We start from the raw sequence: 19,489 nt of genomic DNA, 5'->3' as shown, positions 1-19,489 counted from the left end.
TTGGACTTTTCCACTATTTCATTTACGAGAGCACTTTTTAATCCTGCATACATGCTATTTCATACATGGATTATTGTTTCATTTGTTTTATTATTTGTTGATTTATTTGCATTTTATTGTCTCTTTCCAGGCTTTTAAATGATGTGCACTACTGTCATCCGGTGAATTTTAGGGTCTTTAAGGCTGCCCCTCATCCACTTTGCATGCAACTCTTTTCCTGCGTTTTCCTTTTTAATGTGAATCACTTTACGGGCTGGGACCCTATTGTTATTGTTCCGGGAAAATTCTCAAGAATTCTGAAATCTAAACCCATCTGGAACACATACTTTGGCATAAGCTACTAACACGTTGAGGTCTCGTTTAGGCCGCTATGTCGCAAGGATCTCTGTTTAAATTTCACCCGAATCGATCCACATACGGCGCAGATATTAGTAAAAAAAAACGAACAAATTTGAGCCTAAATATTGAGCTGTTGGTTAACTGACACGCCACTATTCGTAAACAAAATGAAGATTTACAGTAAGGCGCTTTATGACATCATCATAACGTTTATTATAAATGTAAAGATTCCAGTTTGAGAATGTGCAGTTGGACCGTGTCCAGTGTGCGGTGTGAATTCCGTCACTCTGTGCTTGTTCCACATTACCAAACTATTGATTTACATGTATATTTATATAGCTTCTTACCTGGTAGACGTCAGTGTTAGATTGACATTTTAAATCCGTAGTCCACATTACTATGCCAGATGATTGAAAAATACAATAAAAACTAATCAATGCGTCCGCTGAAACGTGCGACTGAGTGATGTGTTCAAGATCCAGCGAGGCGTCGGAAAACTAGAAGCCGTGCAATAGAAATTACTCACAGAAATAGCACAACTTTTTTCGTATTTTCATGGAAACGTAACTTGTTGAAAATGTAATCCAAGGAATAAAGTCAAAAATAAAATTAAGTACATTTTGTGAGCAGGGATGAGGCCCCGCGGAGCTGTCGCGCCGGGTCTTCCTAAAATGCCAATTTGAACTATAATTAGCACTCCTCCCAACCCGAACCTGGCGCGGCCGCCATCCCCGCAAAAGGAGAGCGATTAAAGAATCCACAGCCGGAGAGAGTCCTTCGCGAGGGTCCAATCCAAACCTCCCCACATATAATCAGAGCGCAGATTGGGGAACCTCGGAAACCTCGGAAACCTGTAATACATACCTAACGTGACTAAACTGGAGCCTGTGTATCGCTGCCTGCAGCTATATTTAATATGTATTATTATTATTATTACTACCACTGTAATAATACCTTTTTTGATAATAGTTTCACGGATCTCCATAACTATAGTATAGGCAGGTATCGAGGTTTGGACAAAATCATGCCTTAATAGAAATCCTCTAAGATTGGGGTCAGAGAGAAAATCTTATCAACTGGAGACTGTTGCCTGATGCATATCAATTGGTGGTCCTTGATATGAAAAACACACACACACACACACACACACACACACACACACACACACACACACACACACACACACACACACACATATACACACACACACACACACACACACACACACACACACACACACACACACATACAAAACACAGTGTAACTTAGCAACACAGAATTAGCTTTTATTGCAAAAACTGACGGAAAAAAAAAGACTAAAGATAGAAAACATCACAAATGTGAAATATAAATAAAACATCTCTTTTCTTGCTGTATGCTTTCCCAGAAAAAAATAAAAATAAAAAAGAAGAAAAGTGTTGATCACCTTAACTGTAACAAGGGTTCTTTGGCTCGACTTTACTTTGTAAACCCTACTCTCCAAAAACACCCTTAATTGTATTGTTGGAACTGTAACACTGCAGTGGGGTATATTATTTAAATGGGTGATTTTTTTCGTGGGGGGCCCCTGGGAACACTGTGACAAATACAGATATCATATCATCGGCAAATTAAAAGTGTATTTGCAGCATTCTGGTATGTTAGTTATGACTTTTAGGCTGACCAAAAACGTATGTAGTAGACCAACATTAACCCAATAATGCAAGCATTATGTTCAGAATTGGGTTCAATGAACTGATAATAATAATAATAATAATAATAACAGACGTGTTTCAATGGCTCCATGTCACTCATCTGGACTGAAGGGTCCGTACTTGGTTAACGGGATGTTTCATGGCGAGTTTCTGAACGCTGACTAATTCCTGATTCTGGGTCATTGACATGTTACAAACTTTGACCGAGGCCCTGGAAATTGGTAGTGACTGCCGCCAACCTCCCTCGTCTCCTGGTCTTGAGCGGGGGAAGCCAGGCACCGTGAACAGGGAAGGCCGTTTATCCCAAAACACCTCGACGAGGACACACACGCACACGCACACACGCACACGCGCACACACACACATACACACCGGTCAAACAGCAGCGCAAACACCGTCCGGGCGCTCGATTTCCAACACAAACACGCCGGCTTCGACAACTCGGGGGGGGGGGGGGGGGTGGTGTTTTTGGCATCTGGAGCCTGTGTTGATATGATCTGTCACCTGCACAACTTTGACTTTGGTCCTTGAGGGTTCACAGTGAGGAGGGCAGTGTTGTGGGGTGGAGTCTTTGGGAGGGGGGGGGGGGGGGGTGTAGGTGTGTTTTCCTTTTCTCCCCAGTTTCATCAGTCAGACTCCTTCAGGCCGCAGGGTCGTCGCCATTCCTGACCTCTTTCGTGGATCCATTTGTTTGATACTGCAAGCAAAGAGAGAACACGTTAATCTGACTGAAGATGCTGCCGGACGTCGCCCGGGAAGCCGTGCTGCGCAGGGCAGCTGAAATATTTCAGCTCCTCCCCGCTTGTTTCGCCAGCGCTCCGGTAGCTTCGGTTCCGGGCACAAGTCGTTTTCGAGAAAACCCCGCATAAGCCACGAGACTGTAATGCCACTTCCCCGCTGTCAAAACACGTTCGCCCAGCTGGAGCGCGGAGCCGCAGCAGAGGGCTGCGTTCCTGGATGGCACGCCGCTCGGCGAGGTGGCGGCAGGTAGTGGTCGTGAACGACGGGGACCGACATCCTGATGAATCCTCGGCTGGGGGAAAAAAACAGCGAAACCTCTACTTTAACGCGGGGGAAAAAGACGGAGGGACTCACCCCACTTGTTGCCTACCAGCACCGGGCAGGCTGCGTGCCGTGTGCTGTAGTCTCCCTCCCCGCTGGGAAACAGATTATACCAGAACACCGCCGTACCCTGGGGCACATGTAAAAACACTGCTGTTGGAGTGGGAGTAATGCATCTAATCCACCATGATGAATACCAATACGGCCGTCAGATGTGGGTCGCTGGCTCCAGATGTGATGCCAGGGAGAGCGCTCTGACGCCGGTTACGTTTTTTTTTAAGAGGAAAGGAGCGTGCGCGGCTACCTTTTTGGGCCACACCGCCGCCCCCACATCCGGGAAAACCGTGGCTCCGCCCGCCGCCACGTCGCTCATCTGGAAGGACGCAGGGAAACGGACACAAACAATCAAGGGATTGGTACGGGGCAAAACGGTGTCATCGAAGGGTCTAGGCGGAAATCAATCCCGATAAAAAAGTGAATGACTCATCGTCGGAAAGAGAGAGAGAGAGAGAGAGAGGGAGAGGGAGCGGTGGTGACTCACGTAGAAGAGCCACGTCGCCACGCGGTTCCCGGTGCCAAGCTCCTTAAATGCGTCTGGCTCGTCTTTCTGCGGAGAGAGGCGCCGTGAAAGGGTTTAGTGCCCTCGCGGATAAAGACACGACAACTTGCCGCAAAACTTGGCGTCCGGGCAAACGCGGCGGGCCTTACCCTCCCGAAATCAAAATGCGGCTCGTATTGACCCCCGACGCCGTAGTTAGCCACCTGGAGGACACAAAAGTTTCAAAAAAAGTATTAAATCTGTTCACACGGGGGGCACACAGTCATTTTTTTATTTCACTGCCCGGCGGCTATTTTCGAGGCGTAAAACAAAAGAAAAAAGTGATCTGGAGAACATCCCGGCACTGATCGCTCTCCTCAAAGTCACAGAAGTAAAAGACGGTGGAAACCATCACCTGCAGCTCTTCCGCGGTGTCCATCTCCAGGCCCGTGAGATCCTCGATTCTCTGATTGATCTGGTCGATCAACGGGTGCTCGTACCCGGTCAGCCAGGCGCTGGGGGTGGGGGAGTCGGGAGAAAGGGAGACACCGGTCAGCAATGTGCAGAGACGTCCACAAGGCGGCAGAAAGGGTCAGGGAACGGAGAGAGAGAGAGAGAGAGAGAGAGAGAGAGAGAGAGAGAGAGAGAGAGAGAGAGAGAGAGAGAGAGGAGGAAGGATCATGCAGCAAACCGAGGCCGGAGATGCAACGTGCGCTCGCGCCTTTTCTGGGCTGAAGGAGGAGGTGGAAGCGGAAGGTGAAGAGTGACGCAGCTTTTATCCCCCGAGAGGAGGGTGAACTCCAGAGCACGGCCCAAGATTGAGAATCTCCATTCAGTTCAGGTCACGTGCGGGGGGAGGGGGGCGTTGCATCAATATCGATCGAGTCGAAATAATACGTTTCGTGTGCGCTCACGTCCGGGATCGGCAATGGATCCAAAACAGGATCCAACTCCCACGTGCAATTAAAAACCCGCACCGAGTGAAATTCTTTCCTTGCAAGTTTGGACAGTGTGCGGCCTCCTCCACCCACCTGTCTCTCCAGTGCAGTTTGAAGAACCCTGGCCTTCCCTCCGCTTTTCCCGGCCCTTGGCGGAACGCGGCCCGGGCCAGCGCGGCGTCTCGCTCGGGCCAAACGGAACAAAATGGAGCCGCTGCCACGGTGGCCGACTCCGAGCGCCTGCTCGCCGCCCGCCGTTGAGTTTTTAAAGGCTGCATTCCTGACTCCTGCTCAAGCACCCAGCCAAGAATAAGAAACGCATCTCCCGGCGGGAGCATTCCCCTGTATTTCTCAAAGCCCTTGGAACTCTGCGTAGCTGTGTGTGTGTGTGTGTGTGTGAGAATCATGACACCTGGACATTTTATCGACGTTAGATTTTGGTGATATGACTGTGTATGATGACGTACGCTGTTTGCAACGCGGCAGCACTTGAGGCCAAGACACATTTCCCTAAAGGAGACGATGACGTATATCTTATCTCACGGGGGGATCTCAGCAACGCGAATACTATCCAAACACGCACGCACGCACACACACACACACACACACACACACACACACAAACACACACACTAAAACAGTTAAGGACGCTCGGTCCTTTTAGTCCAACTTTAGATTGATATTGATATTGTGTGTTAGACATATAACAGCCACAAGGAGGCGCTTTATGTACAGAATAAGCCGACTGGAAAGCCAACCCTAAAATATACCTGCTCTGGTCAGGTTTAAGTTAAAGCTTCACTTCGACCTAGATTAGCCTCTCACCTCAAACTCTCGGGAAATGAGACTCTTTTTTTTTTTAAACCAAGCCCAGGGCGAGTCTGAGACTATTTTAAACCATGACCGAGAAAGGCCATTTCAGTGAGTCCAGTTAAAATGTGTGATTTAGTCAAAGATGAGGTCCTGCATGATCTGCCTCCGCCAAACTGCTCCCGTTGTGCAAGTTTCTGTTCGGTGCTTTCCCACTTGGCTCCGTTTGGGGAAAAAAAGATTTTCTGTCCTGCTGATATGGAGGTAGGGGGAAGCGCTGAGAAGAACCAGAGCAACTGTCATGAGCTCGTGTGTTGCACGTGAGCCTGGCGGAGTGATGCAGGTTCCATCACGGAAGACACAACCGACAAATCCATCAAAGATGATTGGAACTGGCAACCAAACCAACAACCAAAACAAGTGTTTCAAGGGGAGAAAACAGAGTCAGTGACACTGACATCCAAACGCAATATCAGGCAATTTGCGAAGGATGCCTCCATTCCTCCATTAATTGGAAGTCGATAAAACGAACAGTGGAGGAGTTTTTGAGCATATGGAATGTCTCTTTCAGCCATCTGGGTGATTTCATGTGGAGGAATGGCGTTGTGAGTCAATCACGATGAAATAACCTCTATTCATTAACTTGTTTATAGAGCTGCCGCCGCCTGCTTTTCGACAGGGAACGTCACCTTCATTTAGACGGTTTCACACCAACGGCTCAGGTTCATCTCGTGAAAAGGACTCACATTTAGAGGTTTGTTCTCACAACTTAAGCTGTTATGAAGTGAGAAATCTTACCGGTAAATGACTTCATCAATTCTTAAAATGAGAAAACAACAAGACAACTTCAAACTAAGTTGGACAGGTTCCTTCGTATTAAGCGTTATATGAATAAAGGGTTGCACAGTTCAGGCGTCGGAATTTCATTTCTTCCGTGGCTGGGTGCAGAGCATGCCCGATGAGCAGGTTAGGTTGGTGTTTCATCCATTAAAAAGAGGAAGGGATGCAGAGATGTATAAAAGAGGAGGAGGGGGAGAAGGGGAGGGGTGCTTTGCAGCCCCATACCGTTGACCTTTGACCCCTTACCTCTTGGAGACTCTGTACTGGGCCGTGGCAAGTTTCCCAGTTATGGGGTCATGCACCGTGGCGCGCCTTAACTAGCTCCGCGCAGCACAAGGAAGGGGGACGAAGATACAGAGGACGGACATTGAAAACACGAGACACAGCAAGAAGAGGACGGGTCACGGAGAGGAGAGAGGGAGAGGGGGAGAGAGAAAGGCAGATCCGGTCACTCGCAGTCAAAAGGTTGGTGAGAGTGTGTCCCGAGGCTATGCTGAGAACCAAATCGTTTCCTTTTAAACCCCTTAACGACAACATTTTTCGCTTCCGTTTTGTTTTGTTTGGTCCACGAAGGATGGCCTCAGGGCCACACTCTCCCAGCTCGTCAAAAGAAACTATATTAAAATCTACGTAGGAAGACGAAACCCTTTTCCAAACTCCTTCGCCGTGTTCATGTCAACTTTCCACAACGGAGGAGCGACTCCTGAGCCAAAACTCATGTCATTATGTTTAAAGCCTGTTCCGCTGAAAAAATAAAGTGCTCTTAAACAAAGATGTTCATCTTAATGTACTCAAACATAAAATATATATATGGAAAATATTTTAAAAAAATATATGGTATTTTACAGTGTTTCTGTGCGCTCAGGAGTTTTTTATCTGGAAGCTTGGGGATAGCAGGGCACGACGGAGGACAAGATAAATGCGGAGGCAACGGTCGGGACCAACGAGAGGGAGGGAGATCTCTTCCCTCCCCCTCTCCCTCCACTGGGATCCGCACCACGCCTTACCTCTTGCTGATGCGGTACGGAGCCGTCTCCAGTACACCAGTGACTGGGTTGGAGATGGTTGCCCTGCGTAGCTGTGAAGCCAGGGACATGTTTACCACCCACACACACACACGTACGCCAATCCAGTCTGTGTGTGTTTGCATCGCTTCGTTCCCCAAAAACATTCGGATCGGCTCAATCGAGCAGCTTAAATGGGTTTATATAGTCTTCACAATATTTACGGTATCCGGTTTGTCGATGTAGACTAGAGTTAAGTTAAATGCCTTCTCCACAGCTCTGGGGTGTTGATCTATGGCCTTCTTCAGGAGGCGTCAGTGTGACCTGGGCTAAAGGTGTTTTTTTTTTTTACACCAAAATACAAAATCCTACCTACTGTTGGCTGACAGCTGTTTTAGGACAATGAATGTAGGACAATTCTATATGAGGTAGAGCTGGCAGGCACCGCTCAATCCGTACAATTAAGAAAAAAATGTAATGGACGGCCTTAAAATTTATATGGCCCTGAATTGAATATTAACAAGAGAAAACTAACAACGACACAATGCCAAATTGTTCTTTTTTTTAAATTTTTTTTTAAATCACTAAATCCAATCCTCAGTTCAGAGGAAACAAAAATATTGATGAAGTTTTAATAAGTTAGCCATCCTGAGGTGAAAATACCTGCCGAATATATAAGCCACGTGCCTGGACCAACACGGTAACTCCCAAAAGCACATCTGTCTAATTGATGCTTCGGGAAACAGACCGATCCATCGCATTTCGTGCCCTTAAAACACACCGAGGGGACGGCGGGAGCAGCAAGCTCAAGACATAAAGGAAACCAACGCTGTTGGATTTCTGCTCTGACGCTCAAAACATCCCACAGCCCACAAACTATTCGCAGTCCAGACTCTACGGGGCCGAGTCAGTTTAATAAACAGAAGCTGACAATAAGGGAAGTAAAACCAGGGGAATAAAAATAAAAAATAAATAAAAGGGGGAAGGAAGAGCAATTGACTGGTATCAGCAAAAAAATAAAAATAAAAAGGCAAACACCAGCAAATGCTCCTGAAGAAGGCTGTAGGTCCAAACAGTCCAAAGGGTATTTAACTTCTCTGTAGTACAAATATATGAACAAAAGTACCCAATTCATGTATTCTTACACCAGTCACTGCATCAGTAGCTCTATTGCCTTATGGTCAGAACGCGTTGTCTCTGGTCACTCACTCGGGGCTTGGCCAGCTCCTTGATCTTCTCGATCTCGCTGTGGGAGATGATGTCATGGTAGCGGACCACGTAGGGGCGATCCCACTCGTCCTCCTGTTTGGCGGGCCGCAGCAGGTAGTTGGGGTTGCCGTTGTTGTTGAAGTAGCGGCAGAACAGCCGACTCCGCCTGCGGTCAGTCTGCAGCGGCAGGGAGGATAGAAAGAAGCGTTCCTTGTCAGCTGTGCCGGGGGGGGGGGTCGGAAAGGTTTGTACCCGGCCTTTGACGAATCAATAATTAGGAACAATATTGAAGGGGTTTTCCATCGCCGACGTTGGCGTACATTTCCCTACGGGCCTCAGGGATTCCATTCTTTGCGGGAGTCCCAGAAGTTAGAGGACTTCCACGAAGAGGTTGATCCCTTCCCCAATTGCCCATCGCCAGGGAACGTGTCGCTATACTACGCTGAGCCGTCGTTTGCAAAATGTAAGTTCCACCAGCTACTCTTTAATTGTTGCTGCCCAAAGAGTAGTGTAATTATGGTAACTATCGATATCATTACATAACTGCAGAGAAACACTGTACTCAAATAGCACTTTGGTATTTAAATGCTTCTTTTGCACTTCTGGTTAGACGTCAACTGCATATCATTGGTTCTGTACCTGTACTCTGCTAGTGACAATAGATTTGAATCTAATCTAATCTAATCTAATCACTTGATATGTAGACAGACAGACAGACAGACAGACAGACAGACAGACAGACAGACAGATAGATAGATAGATAGATAGATATGATATTATATAAGAAAGATAATCCTAACTTGAAGAGGTTTGCTAATATTGAGCCCCCTCACCATTTTGCTGCCCTCCCCTCGACAGAGCATCTCGTACTTCTTCCTCTCTGGCAGAGGATCCCTCGTCGTATCTGTCGCGGCCGGATTTTGCCTTTTCTGCGCGACGTCTTCGTCCTCTTTCTTTTGCTTCTCCAGCTGGAACTCAAAGTACTTCAGGTTGCCCTTGGCGCGCTGGTGCTCCGGGTCTGAGTGACGTGAATGTTTTTCAAATTAGACAGGGAGGATTCATTAAGATAGATGAGACCAACTACAGCATTGGGAATTTAACTTACTGATTAAATGTGTGTGTGAATTTTTTTTTTTAAATCATTAAAAAAGTTTAGAGAAAAACATTTTGAAGGTTAGAAATCCTAATAGACAAGCGATATACATAGAAGTATTTATAATCATAATTATAATTGCATTGTATATTCTGTATATTTTATTTATGGAACCATTCTTCCTTTGTCTTTATTTTTGGGCTATTTGTGTATATTGGGCAAATGTATTTTATTTTTCACTTTACTTTTTATTCAATATTATTTTATGTTTTTTCAGACTGTTAAGCTTTTTATGCCTATGGTCTGCAGTGACGCAGCAATGACAAATTCCTAGTACAGTGGTACCTCGACTTATGACTGTAATTCGTCCTATAAGAACGGTCGTATGTTTAAACACTCATATGTCGAAGTAATTTTTCCCATATAAATGATGAAATCATGAAGGGTGAAAATAAACAAAATACACAGCACAAACACAGTAAATATGAAAAAAAAAATCGATAAGCCACGAAACTACGTGCACACACGATGTAGGTCGCCCGCTGACTGACTGCTGACTGACTGCTGACTGACTGCTGACTGACTGCTGACTGGCCGCCGACGCGCCAACTGCAAATTTCCACGGTCGCATCTTGGAGCAAGTCGATACAAATTTTCGCGACTATCGCTGCTCATATCTTGGATTAGTCGTAAGTAGATGCAGCCGTAAGTCGATGTACCACTGTACATGTAAACGCACCCGGTGAAATAAAGTCATTCTAAATCGGATTAACTATTGCAAAAGAAATGATGAACAATTAACTACAGCGAGAAAGAAAGAAAGGGAAAAAGACGGAGCCAATGACGGAAAAAAAGGACAAATTTGAAACATCTGGGAGTGAGCAAAGGCTGTACAGAAAGCCACCTCTTCATTGAGACAGCTTTTCCGATACATAATATAATTGATTTAATATAAATTATAAAAAAAAACAAAAAACACGAATATATAAATATATATTTATATATATATATATATATATATATATATAAAAGTATACATAAATATATATATCAATTATGTTTTTCCTTATCAATGGGAGGTGGGGACTCACCCAGCGCTAGCAGCCTCTTGGTGTACTCCAGGGCTCTCTCTATGTCCCCCTGCTGGTAGATGGAGTAGCTGAGGTAGTCAAGCACAGTCACCTTGTCGGTGAGCGACTCCTCGCCCTGGTCCAGCTGCCGCAGGGCCTGGGCCATCCACAGCTCCGTGTGGTAGTAGTCCACGTCCGTGTAGGCGATCTTCCCCAGCTCGTAGCAGTCCTCCACCGTCATGGGGTATTTGTAAGTCACCCCTAGTGGCAGGAGGATACAGTCTATGTTATTATCGGTGAATGTGTGTGTGTGTGTGTGTGTGTGTGCGCGTGCGTGCGTGCGTTTCATTGGCCCCGTTGCTTGACATTTGCGCTCAAGCACTTTTCAATCACCTCTGTTGACATGGCAATTAAGAACAGAGGACGGAGCGGATCATAACAGAAGAGGAAAGAAAAAAACGGAGCGGAATAAAATAAAACGAGCAAAACGAAACAGAACAGAGTGTAAGGTAAAAGAACAGAATGCACGAGAAGAGAAAACAAAATAGAACAAAAAAGAAAATAACGAAACAGCACAGACCCTACAGTAGAATAGAAGTGAACAGAGTGGAACCAAAAACAACAGAATACAATAGAACACAACCGTATAAGGCAGAAGAGAACAGGACAGGACAGAAGGTGTTTGCTCTGAGCTGGGGTGGGCTTCTCACCGGGCAGGTTGCCAGTGGAGATGGTGTTGGCGTCCAGCCTGTAGGTGTCCTGCAGGCGCAGCAGGGCCTTGGCCGCCCCCGTCTGGTCCTCGTCGGTGGGGAAGTGCTGCCTCTGGAGGGTCAGGTTGGAAATGAACCCTGGACCGGAGGAAAGAGACACGTTGAGCCACAACGCGGAAGATGCCAAACGGGCCCCGGTGGTTGACGGTTTATTGCACTGATTTGAGCGATTATGACCAAAGATAAATAAATCCTTTCCTCTCATATCTAACTTATCTAACTATCTTTAGGTCATCTTTTTGGTTCGCCGTTAGGTTTATTAATTAAGTTATTACTAGGGATGCAAATTTAAAGGACTTTCCTGAACCGATAACAACAATAACAACAAGAGCGCAGATTTTTCAGTTCTTCTCCGTGGGACAAAATCGTAATGTATTAAATTCTTATTAGCAATTAATTGATAATCGATTCATTTTCAACATCCCTTGTTATTACTTATTAAGACTTTCTGAGTCATTTTACTGGCACAGTTTGACAAAATGTCAACGATTCAGTCCCGTGTTCCACGATGGAGGATGAAATGCCGGGTAGAGTCATACTCCGGGGAAGATTCTTTGTGACTCAGTCGGACTCAGACAGACAGAGATTCCCGCCTTCATAGTTAAATAAGTTGGATTAGTTATTGCATATGGACACATTTTCCCGTGTTGTTTTTTTTGGGTCACCTATTTTCTATTCTTTTTTATTCTTTTTCTATTATTTCATAGCTTATATTTCATCATTTATCATTTAGTGCGGTGTATATTGTCATATTTCATTGTGCAGTTCGTTACCTGTAAGGTTTGTCCACACTACAATTTTATCATACAGTAAATTGCCATTTTCTTTTTTTAATTCTATTGCTTTATCATCATTGCCTAGTTTTTTTGGTGTAAGCTGTTACTGATACTTTAAATGTCCAAACCAAAAACAAAAAGAATCCCGATCCATTCCGGGGTTTCTCGCTCACCGTTGGCGGTGTCTCGGAGAACCAGGCTCTCCAGGTCGCCCCACTCCGTGTTCAGCCTCTTCATCAGCTTGAAGGCGTTGACCGGGTGTCCCAGGAAGCCCTCCGGGTCCTGCGCGGCGGTCACCGTCAGCGAGTCCAGCTTATCGGCCCACCTGGCGAGGTAGGAGGGGGGACGCGGCTCGGCGTTAATAACCCGGAATTTGGGTGTGGCGCGGTCGTATTCAAACTGCGGGCATAGCTGTTCGGATACTGACTGTTTGACCTGCTCCAGCTTGCTCTCCTCCGCTCTGATGTAATCCTTCAGAGCGGTGACCAGGTCTTTCTCCGTGTACAGCAGATCTGTCATCTGGCCTATGGGGTGGGATGAGTTAAGGGTTGGGGTGAGGGTGAGATGAGTGGAACATGTGGAATATGGGAACAGTGGAACACGGTCCTACCGATGGACGTGAAGAAGCTGCTGTGTGCAGCGAGGGCTTGCAAGAGGCAGCTCAGCAAAATGAGTGAAAACTGCAGCTCCATCCTGACCACACTAGGAGAGAATGTGATAGACTGACAGACAGACAGACAGACAGACAGACAGACAGAGTGAGGAGGAGAGAGAAATAAGTTTTCTTTTTTTTTAAACAACGTCGTCATGTGTTTATACAGCATTCCTAGAAAAATAGTTTTTGAACTGCAGCTGCTGGCATCCTCTTACTATCAGCATCAACACACACTAGTTATCTGCAGTAGATGTAGTGGCAGCAGAGTGTCCGTTATCCGGTAATTGCCGGTTTTTGACCGGGAAAATCTGTTGGAAGCCCGACATGTTTTTTCCTCAATGTCGAAATAAAATAGACGGCATCATCTCCATAAGAATAAATCGGATCTGTTCATTTCTGCGTTCGGCGAGTTGCAGCGGAAAGCCAATCGGTTTGAACGATCCAAGGGTGACCTTTCACCTCTGACCAATCACGTGTGGAGCAACAAGCCCCGCCCCCTCCCCCGTGAACAGGTTGCGCTCGTAAACACGGAGCGGGGACAGAGGCGCAGCGTCCACAACTCAGAGGGGAAGCAGGGAGATGATGTGTCGTTGACAACAGGGACACATACATCCATAGTGTGGGGTTTTTGGGGATATTTAAGTTCAACCCAAAGCAGACGGTAAATATCCATTGTTTTAAAATATGTCAACGAGACACCACAAACTTTTTTATTCATTTAGACCTACATGTCATTTTAATTTTTTTGTCCATTTTATACAAATTGTATTTAAGTGAAATGTTAATTCCAGCGGCTGCACTTGTTACTTATTGTTCACGAACGGAAATTAGTTGATCAAGTTGTAATATTCCTAATACAGTGGTACCTCGACTTACGACTGTAATTGGTTCTATAAGAACGGTCGTATGTTAAAACGGTCGTATGTCGAAGCAATTTTTCCCATATACACCACGCTCATTTTTTTCTATGATTTCCTTCTTAGTTTCGATGGGAATCATTGCCTTTTTCTTTTTCCCCATCATCCTTCTTCTTAGGACTCATCACGAAGGGTGAAAATAAACAAAATACACAGCACAAACACAGTAAATTAGAAAAAAATATGGATAAGCCACAAACTACGTGCACACACGATGTAGGTCGCCCACTGACTGACTGCTGACTGACTGCTGACTGGCCGCCGACGCACCAACTGCAAATTTCCAGTCGTATCTTGGAGCAGTCGGTCGCAAGTCGATACAAATTTCCGCGACTATCGCTGTCGTATCTTGGATTAGTCTTAAGTAGACGCAGTCGTAAGTCGAGGTACCACTGTATTTATTTATTTTTTGAACAGCGTTAACTGACTTATTTGGCACCAATTTGTTCTAACGGAAACTCTGTGAGCGGCAGCACTTGGAGATAAGCGAGAGAGAGAAAACAAGAAACCGAGTAAAGAAAGGTGGAATGTTTTTGAGACGACTTAAAATATGTTTCAACAGGAAACGGAGAAGCCGTAGAAGAAAAAAGACAAAAGATTTGGCTTGACCTACAAAGGGCTCTGTAATTCCTGAAGAACCGCAGCTTCACACCCACCGCAGGAGGCAAAAAATATAACTCCCTGGTTGTGGCTGAAACGTGTGACTGTGAAGAGAGAGAGAGAGAGAGAGAGAGAGAGAGAGGGAGAGGGAGGAGGAGGAGCGAGAGACATATCAACCAGGGTATTTTAGCTCTCTGCTTGAAATAGAGCGGCACAGCCGGCACCGCGTCCAGAACAGCCCGGCTCGTCATTTTTGACAATGGCCCATTTTTTTTTTTTTTTGATCCGTCAAATCAAGATGTCTGCGTGACAAGGCGCTCCTGCCTTCCCAAAGCTTTCAACGGGGAAACACCGAGACGGACACTTTGAAGGAACTCAAAGGACATTTGACGGAAGCAGATGGACGTGCTATTACATAACTGCAATTATTTGAGCCGATCGCCCTCGTTTTTTGAGTCCGCAATCATGTGTTATGTGCAAATAAAAGGGCATTTTAAACCAACATTCAAAATGTCAAAATATAATAGAAACACATTGAATTACGTGAATGTGGGCAGTTTACATGAGTTGGTTTAAGGCAAATCAGCGGTATACCCATAATTTTTGACATCGTAATTTTCAAAATAGACGCAGAAAAGGCAATATAATTATTAATCGCAATTATTTGCGTGACAAGTAGCCGGCAACTAAGATTCCATGATCTCGACGGCCCTAGAATTATTTGAACTTGACACTGAATCGGTGATCCCAGCTCGGGAACACAGAGGATTCAGGTGATCGACAACAGGCCACATGACCAGAGTCAAGTCTCCCAACGGTGAAGCCTTTTATTTTTATGATAATAATAAATCCATTAGGTCAGCCCTGAACCTCACAAATTAGAGCCTTGGTTCTGAGGTTTCTTTGGTAGTCAGCTGCCTATGGTCACAGCAAGTGAATAAGCATCCTCAAAAACCGTGGGGTTGGCTAAATTATGTATGCATCAAAGGGCTGTTATTTTGTCAAAAAATAGATTGGCCACCAAAGGGAATAAACATGAGTGACGCCTGTTATAGGGGTTAATTTATAGGTAATCCAGTGAACATGTGCACACGCTCCCTTCATATGCCGCACCCACACGGGCGCACACAGAAACACACACACACACACACACACACACACACACACACACACACACACACTTCACATTACTAGCACGAATGTAAAGGTCAGACATGAATAAACTGTGCAGCCTCTGGCATCCTCTCACTTTCTGCTAAAGCAACCAACACGCAGGCTCAGGCAGGTCCTCAGAATGCCACAAGTCCTAACTCCTAAAATGAAAATGAAATAACAAAAACAAAACCTCCGCATGGTAACGCTATTTAGGATAGAAAATCGGAGAGGGTGTGCCGTCACTTAAGTCAGTCCAAATTCAATGCCATTTATTTAGTGGTACATTATTTTCAATATAATGTGTAGCACGATTGGAGTGAAAATGTGGCAAGAAAGTTGACGGAGGCTTGATCCTGGCCTGAATGTGGTCTAACAGAGTGACAGGAGTGACCGTAGCACGGGCCCAATGTGTGCAAAACTGTGATTTATTGGTGATGGTGTAAGGTGTACGCAGGCCGGAGGGGACGTTATCTTCCCTCCTGTCAAAACATGTTACTGGAAGATAGGGAATTCGAAATAAATAGGGTATAACATCATTGGGACCGCGGGTGTGTGTGTGGGGGGGTGTGTGTAGGTGCCAGTGTGCAGGCATGCGCTCTTAAATGGGATTTGTATAGACTCAGAAAGCACCGCAGCAAAGTCATGTTTGCCCTTAAAGCCATCTGCCACTCTGACTTAAGCATTTTCAAAGTTTTGACTGGTGAAGTGGCAACATTTTCCTCACAACATGAATATGTGGCATGATGGAATAAACCCCCCTATGGCCTCCTCTGATTTCCACACCGTTGCGTTTCATAGATGGTGGGTCTGTGATGTAGCCGGGTTAAGTTTTGATTTAACCCCCAAAAAAGCCGCTATGGCGATAAATGGCCTGACCTGAAGGCTCATTAAATACAGCAAAGGTAGGTTATGAAGATAGTTCGATGAATTTTATATCGCAAATTGTGATAACCGGACCTATTTTGGTCAGATATATATATCAATATATATTTTTGCTGTTTTTTATTGGGTTTTTTTTTTAGATACAAATCGATGTATCTATTATATTTTGCCACAGTAGCAAGTAAGAATTAGCTTTCAAAGGTAGTAAGGATTTTATAACAGAAATGTTGGCTGTGATGAAGACCTTGATTCATTTTGACAAAAAAGTTTCTGTTAAATTTAAAACTGAAGACGATTTCATTACTTTTAATGCCCAATATTTGAAAGAAAAAAAAACCCCGAAATATACGCTATTTAGATATTTGGCCAAAATATACACAACACGCCCACTCACCCGCTGTGAATGATCCGGACAATTACCTGTGTGTTCACACATGGGCTCAATGGGACATGACACAGACTTTGTACTAGGGTGCTAGCTGGGTAGTCCGGGTAATGTCCATGTCAAATGATTCAGACATTTGCGTTGACACATACGGCTCCTCTGGGTAATGTCCAGATAATTCCAGGGTTGCAGTGCACGTGTGAAAGCAGCTTTATTGTTGCATAGGAAACTTATGGGACAATAATTTGTTGTTAAAAGTGAAATATTTCATAAACAGCTTGTCAAAACCTTCCTTCCTAGTTTGATATATTCTGTATGTCTCGAAAACTAGATGAGTAGCGCTGGCAATTTGCCTATAATAATAATAATAATAATAATAACAATAATATGTACAACGATAGTAAGTTTCTCGGTTCTTCCAACAGAGTTAAGCGCTTACAAATAGTATTACTGTTTGCGCTGCAGTCACAAAGACAAGCGCTCCGTGAAGAGATGATCAACACTACTTTGGAAATAAGAGAAGAAAGAAGCGCGTTCAGCGAAGAGGTCAGTTGGGACTTGCATGGCGCAACTCGAAACCTCGGCTGTTCAAGATCACAAAGGATTACGTGGGTTGATTTAGAAATCGTGTTAATTTCGACATCGCTGTTCAAACGAAGTAGCGAGTTTGTCACAAGATCTGGTTTGGCACAGTTTGGTTGACGCCGTAAATTGAGCCTCAAATTTCCTGGGAGATTCGTACACGGTGACGGACAGAAATGCATAGTGAAAGCGAGGTTTGTAGGGAGCAAATATAAACGCCGATGGTGTCATTATTCTCTTGCCATCACACTGTGCAATCAACGTTAATTTCAAAATGATGAGTAAAAGCAAAAGAGATTGCCTATTTCCACTTTAAATAGAAGAATTGGCAATGTACAATACACCAAAAAAAAAAAAAAAGTTCTGTTTCAACAATTCCCACTCTGTCGTAGGTTGGTAGTTGAGTCAAAAAATAACATTTATATTAATCTGTACATATACTTTTATGTGAAAGGGTGGGAAACAAAATGGTTATAACAATATAATATAAACAGCATTGCAAAACATATTTTACAAGTCTCTGAAGGTGCATTTGCAGAAATGAAAAAATAAAGACCCGGTACAGGGACACGGGGGGGGGGGGATTCGACGCGGCTGCCGGGAGCGCAGGACCGTCGAGCGGGGAGCGGATGGGGAGGAGGGAGGGTGAGGACGAGGACTGCCACGTCCTCGCCCCTCCCCCGCGGGGAGAAGCTCCGCGACGGGCCGACCTGACCCCGCGCTCACCCCGTAGGCGCTCGACGGGCGGGCGGTGGTCCTTTTTTTTTTTTTTGTTTTTACAAAAACCAAGCGCGGGGAGGCGCTTCCACCCCAAACGCGGCGCGCAGCCACCGCGCCACCGAACGCACCCGCCGCGCCGCGTTAACGGCGACCCCGCGGCGCGGCGAGTGGGCGCCCCGGGGGGGGGGGGGGTCCACGGGTGAGGACCAAGCACCGCGGATACCGTTAAAAAAAACACGCGATTGTTCTCATGGCGTCGCTCTATCGCGGGTTCCTTGTTTGCTTTCCCCCGAGAATGAACGGATCGTTTACGAATGATGGATCGACAAAAGTGTGCGTGTGCGTGTGCGTGGTGTGGCGGCGAAATGTGTGACCGGTCGGATTGTGTGGGGGCGCGATGAAACCACGACCGCCACGCATTTGGGATTTAAAAGAAAAGAGGTTCGCCGTGTCGGGAGTGGATGAAAATGTACCGTCCTGCAACTGCCCCCGGGATGCCCGGCATCACGTGTCGGGCAGCACGCCCCCCCCCCCAAAAAAAAAACCAACATTTAAATCCCCGAAATGATCGGAGTCGCACATTTCGCCAGGTCACACATTCCACCGTGAGTGCCTAGGGCAAAAAATAATAATAATAATAATTCAAAAACAAAATAAAAAGTCACAACGAACTTTATTTTACGGCTTCGGCTTCGCTCCGAAATGCAGCGAGAAGGGAGCAAAGTGGAACAAGAGTTAAAACGAACACACACCAAAAAAAAAAAAAAAAGAGTCATTTAATTCGTGCTATTTACCCGGAGAGAGACGGGTCCTCCACAGCGGACGACACGCAGCGCGGCACACCGGCGGTCAGACTGCTTCTAACTCCTGACTCTACGCCCCCTCCGTTCGCCATCTGCTGGTTCGCCCCGGACCGAACGCCCCGAGTCAGACGGCTACGTGCGGATTCACACACACTCACACACACACACACACACACACACACACACACACACACACACACACACACACACACACACACACACACACACACACACGCCAACGCTCGCGTCCCCGGCGGGCGGGGGGGGGGGGGGGGGGGGGCGGCCGAGCGCTCTTTGGCTCCGGGGTCCGGCGTGTCTTTGTGGTGCGTTCCAGTGACGTCGGAACCCGGAGAAGTCGAACCCCGAAACCAAAACAAAACAAAAGAAGAGAGAGGAAAACAAACAAAAAAACACCGCCTCCCCGCCTCCCGCTCGCAAAGGGGCGAAGGAACTGCCGTTCAGTAAGTCCGGAATTTCGAGGCAGGTCGAAACAGCTGTCGCGGGACGCTGGTGGGGGTGCGCGCATATTCAGTGTCGTCTTTTAACGCTTCCCCAAACAGAGGCAATGGCGCGCAATCGTCCTCGGGAGTAGGGGGTCTAGGAATGTCCGAGTTACAAGCGCCATGCGAATGCAGCGCGCTGCACGC

General features: G+C 46.0%; 1 protein-coding gene across 2 annotated transcripts; it reads right to left on the bottom strand.

Moving 5' to 3' along the window:
• Positions 1-1,600: 1,600 nt before the first annotated feature.
• p4ha1b (prolyl 4-hydroxylase, alpha polypeptide I b) lies at positions 1,601-18,994 on the bottom strand. 2 transcript variants are annotated; one of them, XM_080016760.1, is made up of 16 exons: positions 18,834-18,994; positions 14,329-14,419; positions 12,754-12,865; positions 12,571-12,667; positions 12,317-12,468; positions 11,308-11,445; positions 10,619-10,858; positions 9,268-9,452; positions 8,435-8,611; positions 7,229-7,299; positions 4,049-4,148; positions 3,804-3,857; positions 3,637-3,702; positions 3,400-3,468; positions 3,129-3,225; positions 1,601-2,730 (listed from the first exon to the last, which is right to left on the bottom strand). In XM_080016760.1, exons 3-16 carry the CDS (start codon positions 12,833-12,835, stop codon positions 2,660-2,662), a joined length of 1,599 nt encoding a protein of 532 aa, XP_079872886.1. In that variant the 5' UTR covers positions 12,836-12,865; positions 14,329-14,419; positions 18,834-18,994; the 3' UTR covers positions 1,601-2,659. The 2 variants fall into 2 exon arrangements, with proteins under 2 accessions (XP_079872886.1, XP_079872887.1); XM_080016761.1 differs by lacking the exon at positions 7,229-7,299 and adding an exon at positions 6,468-6,538.
• Positions 18,995-19,489: the final 495 nt, after the last annotated feature.

Source organism: Zeus faber (genome assembly GCF_960531495.2).
Source record: "Zeus faber genome assembly, chromosome: 16".
Taxonomy (NCBI): domain Eukaryota; kingdom Metazoa; phylum Chordata; class Actinopteri; order Zeiformes; family Zeidae; genus Zeus; species Zeus faber.
The sequence above is the reverse complement of the archived record's forward strand: the minus strand, read 5'-3'. Positions and strand labels throughout refer to the sequence as shown.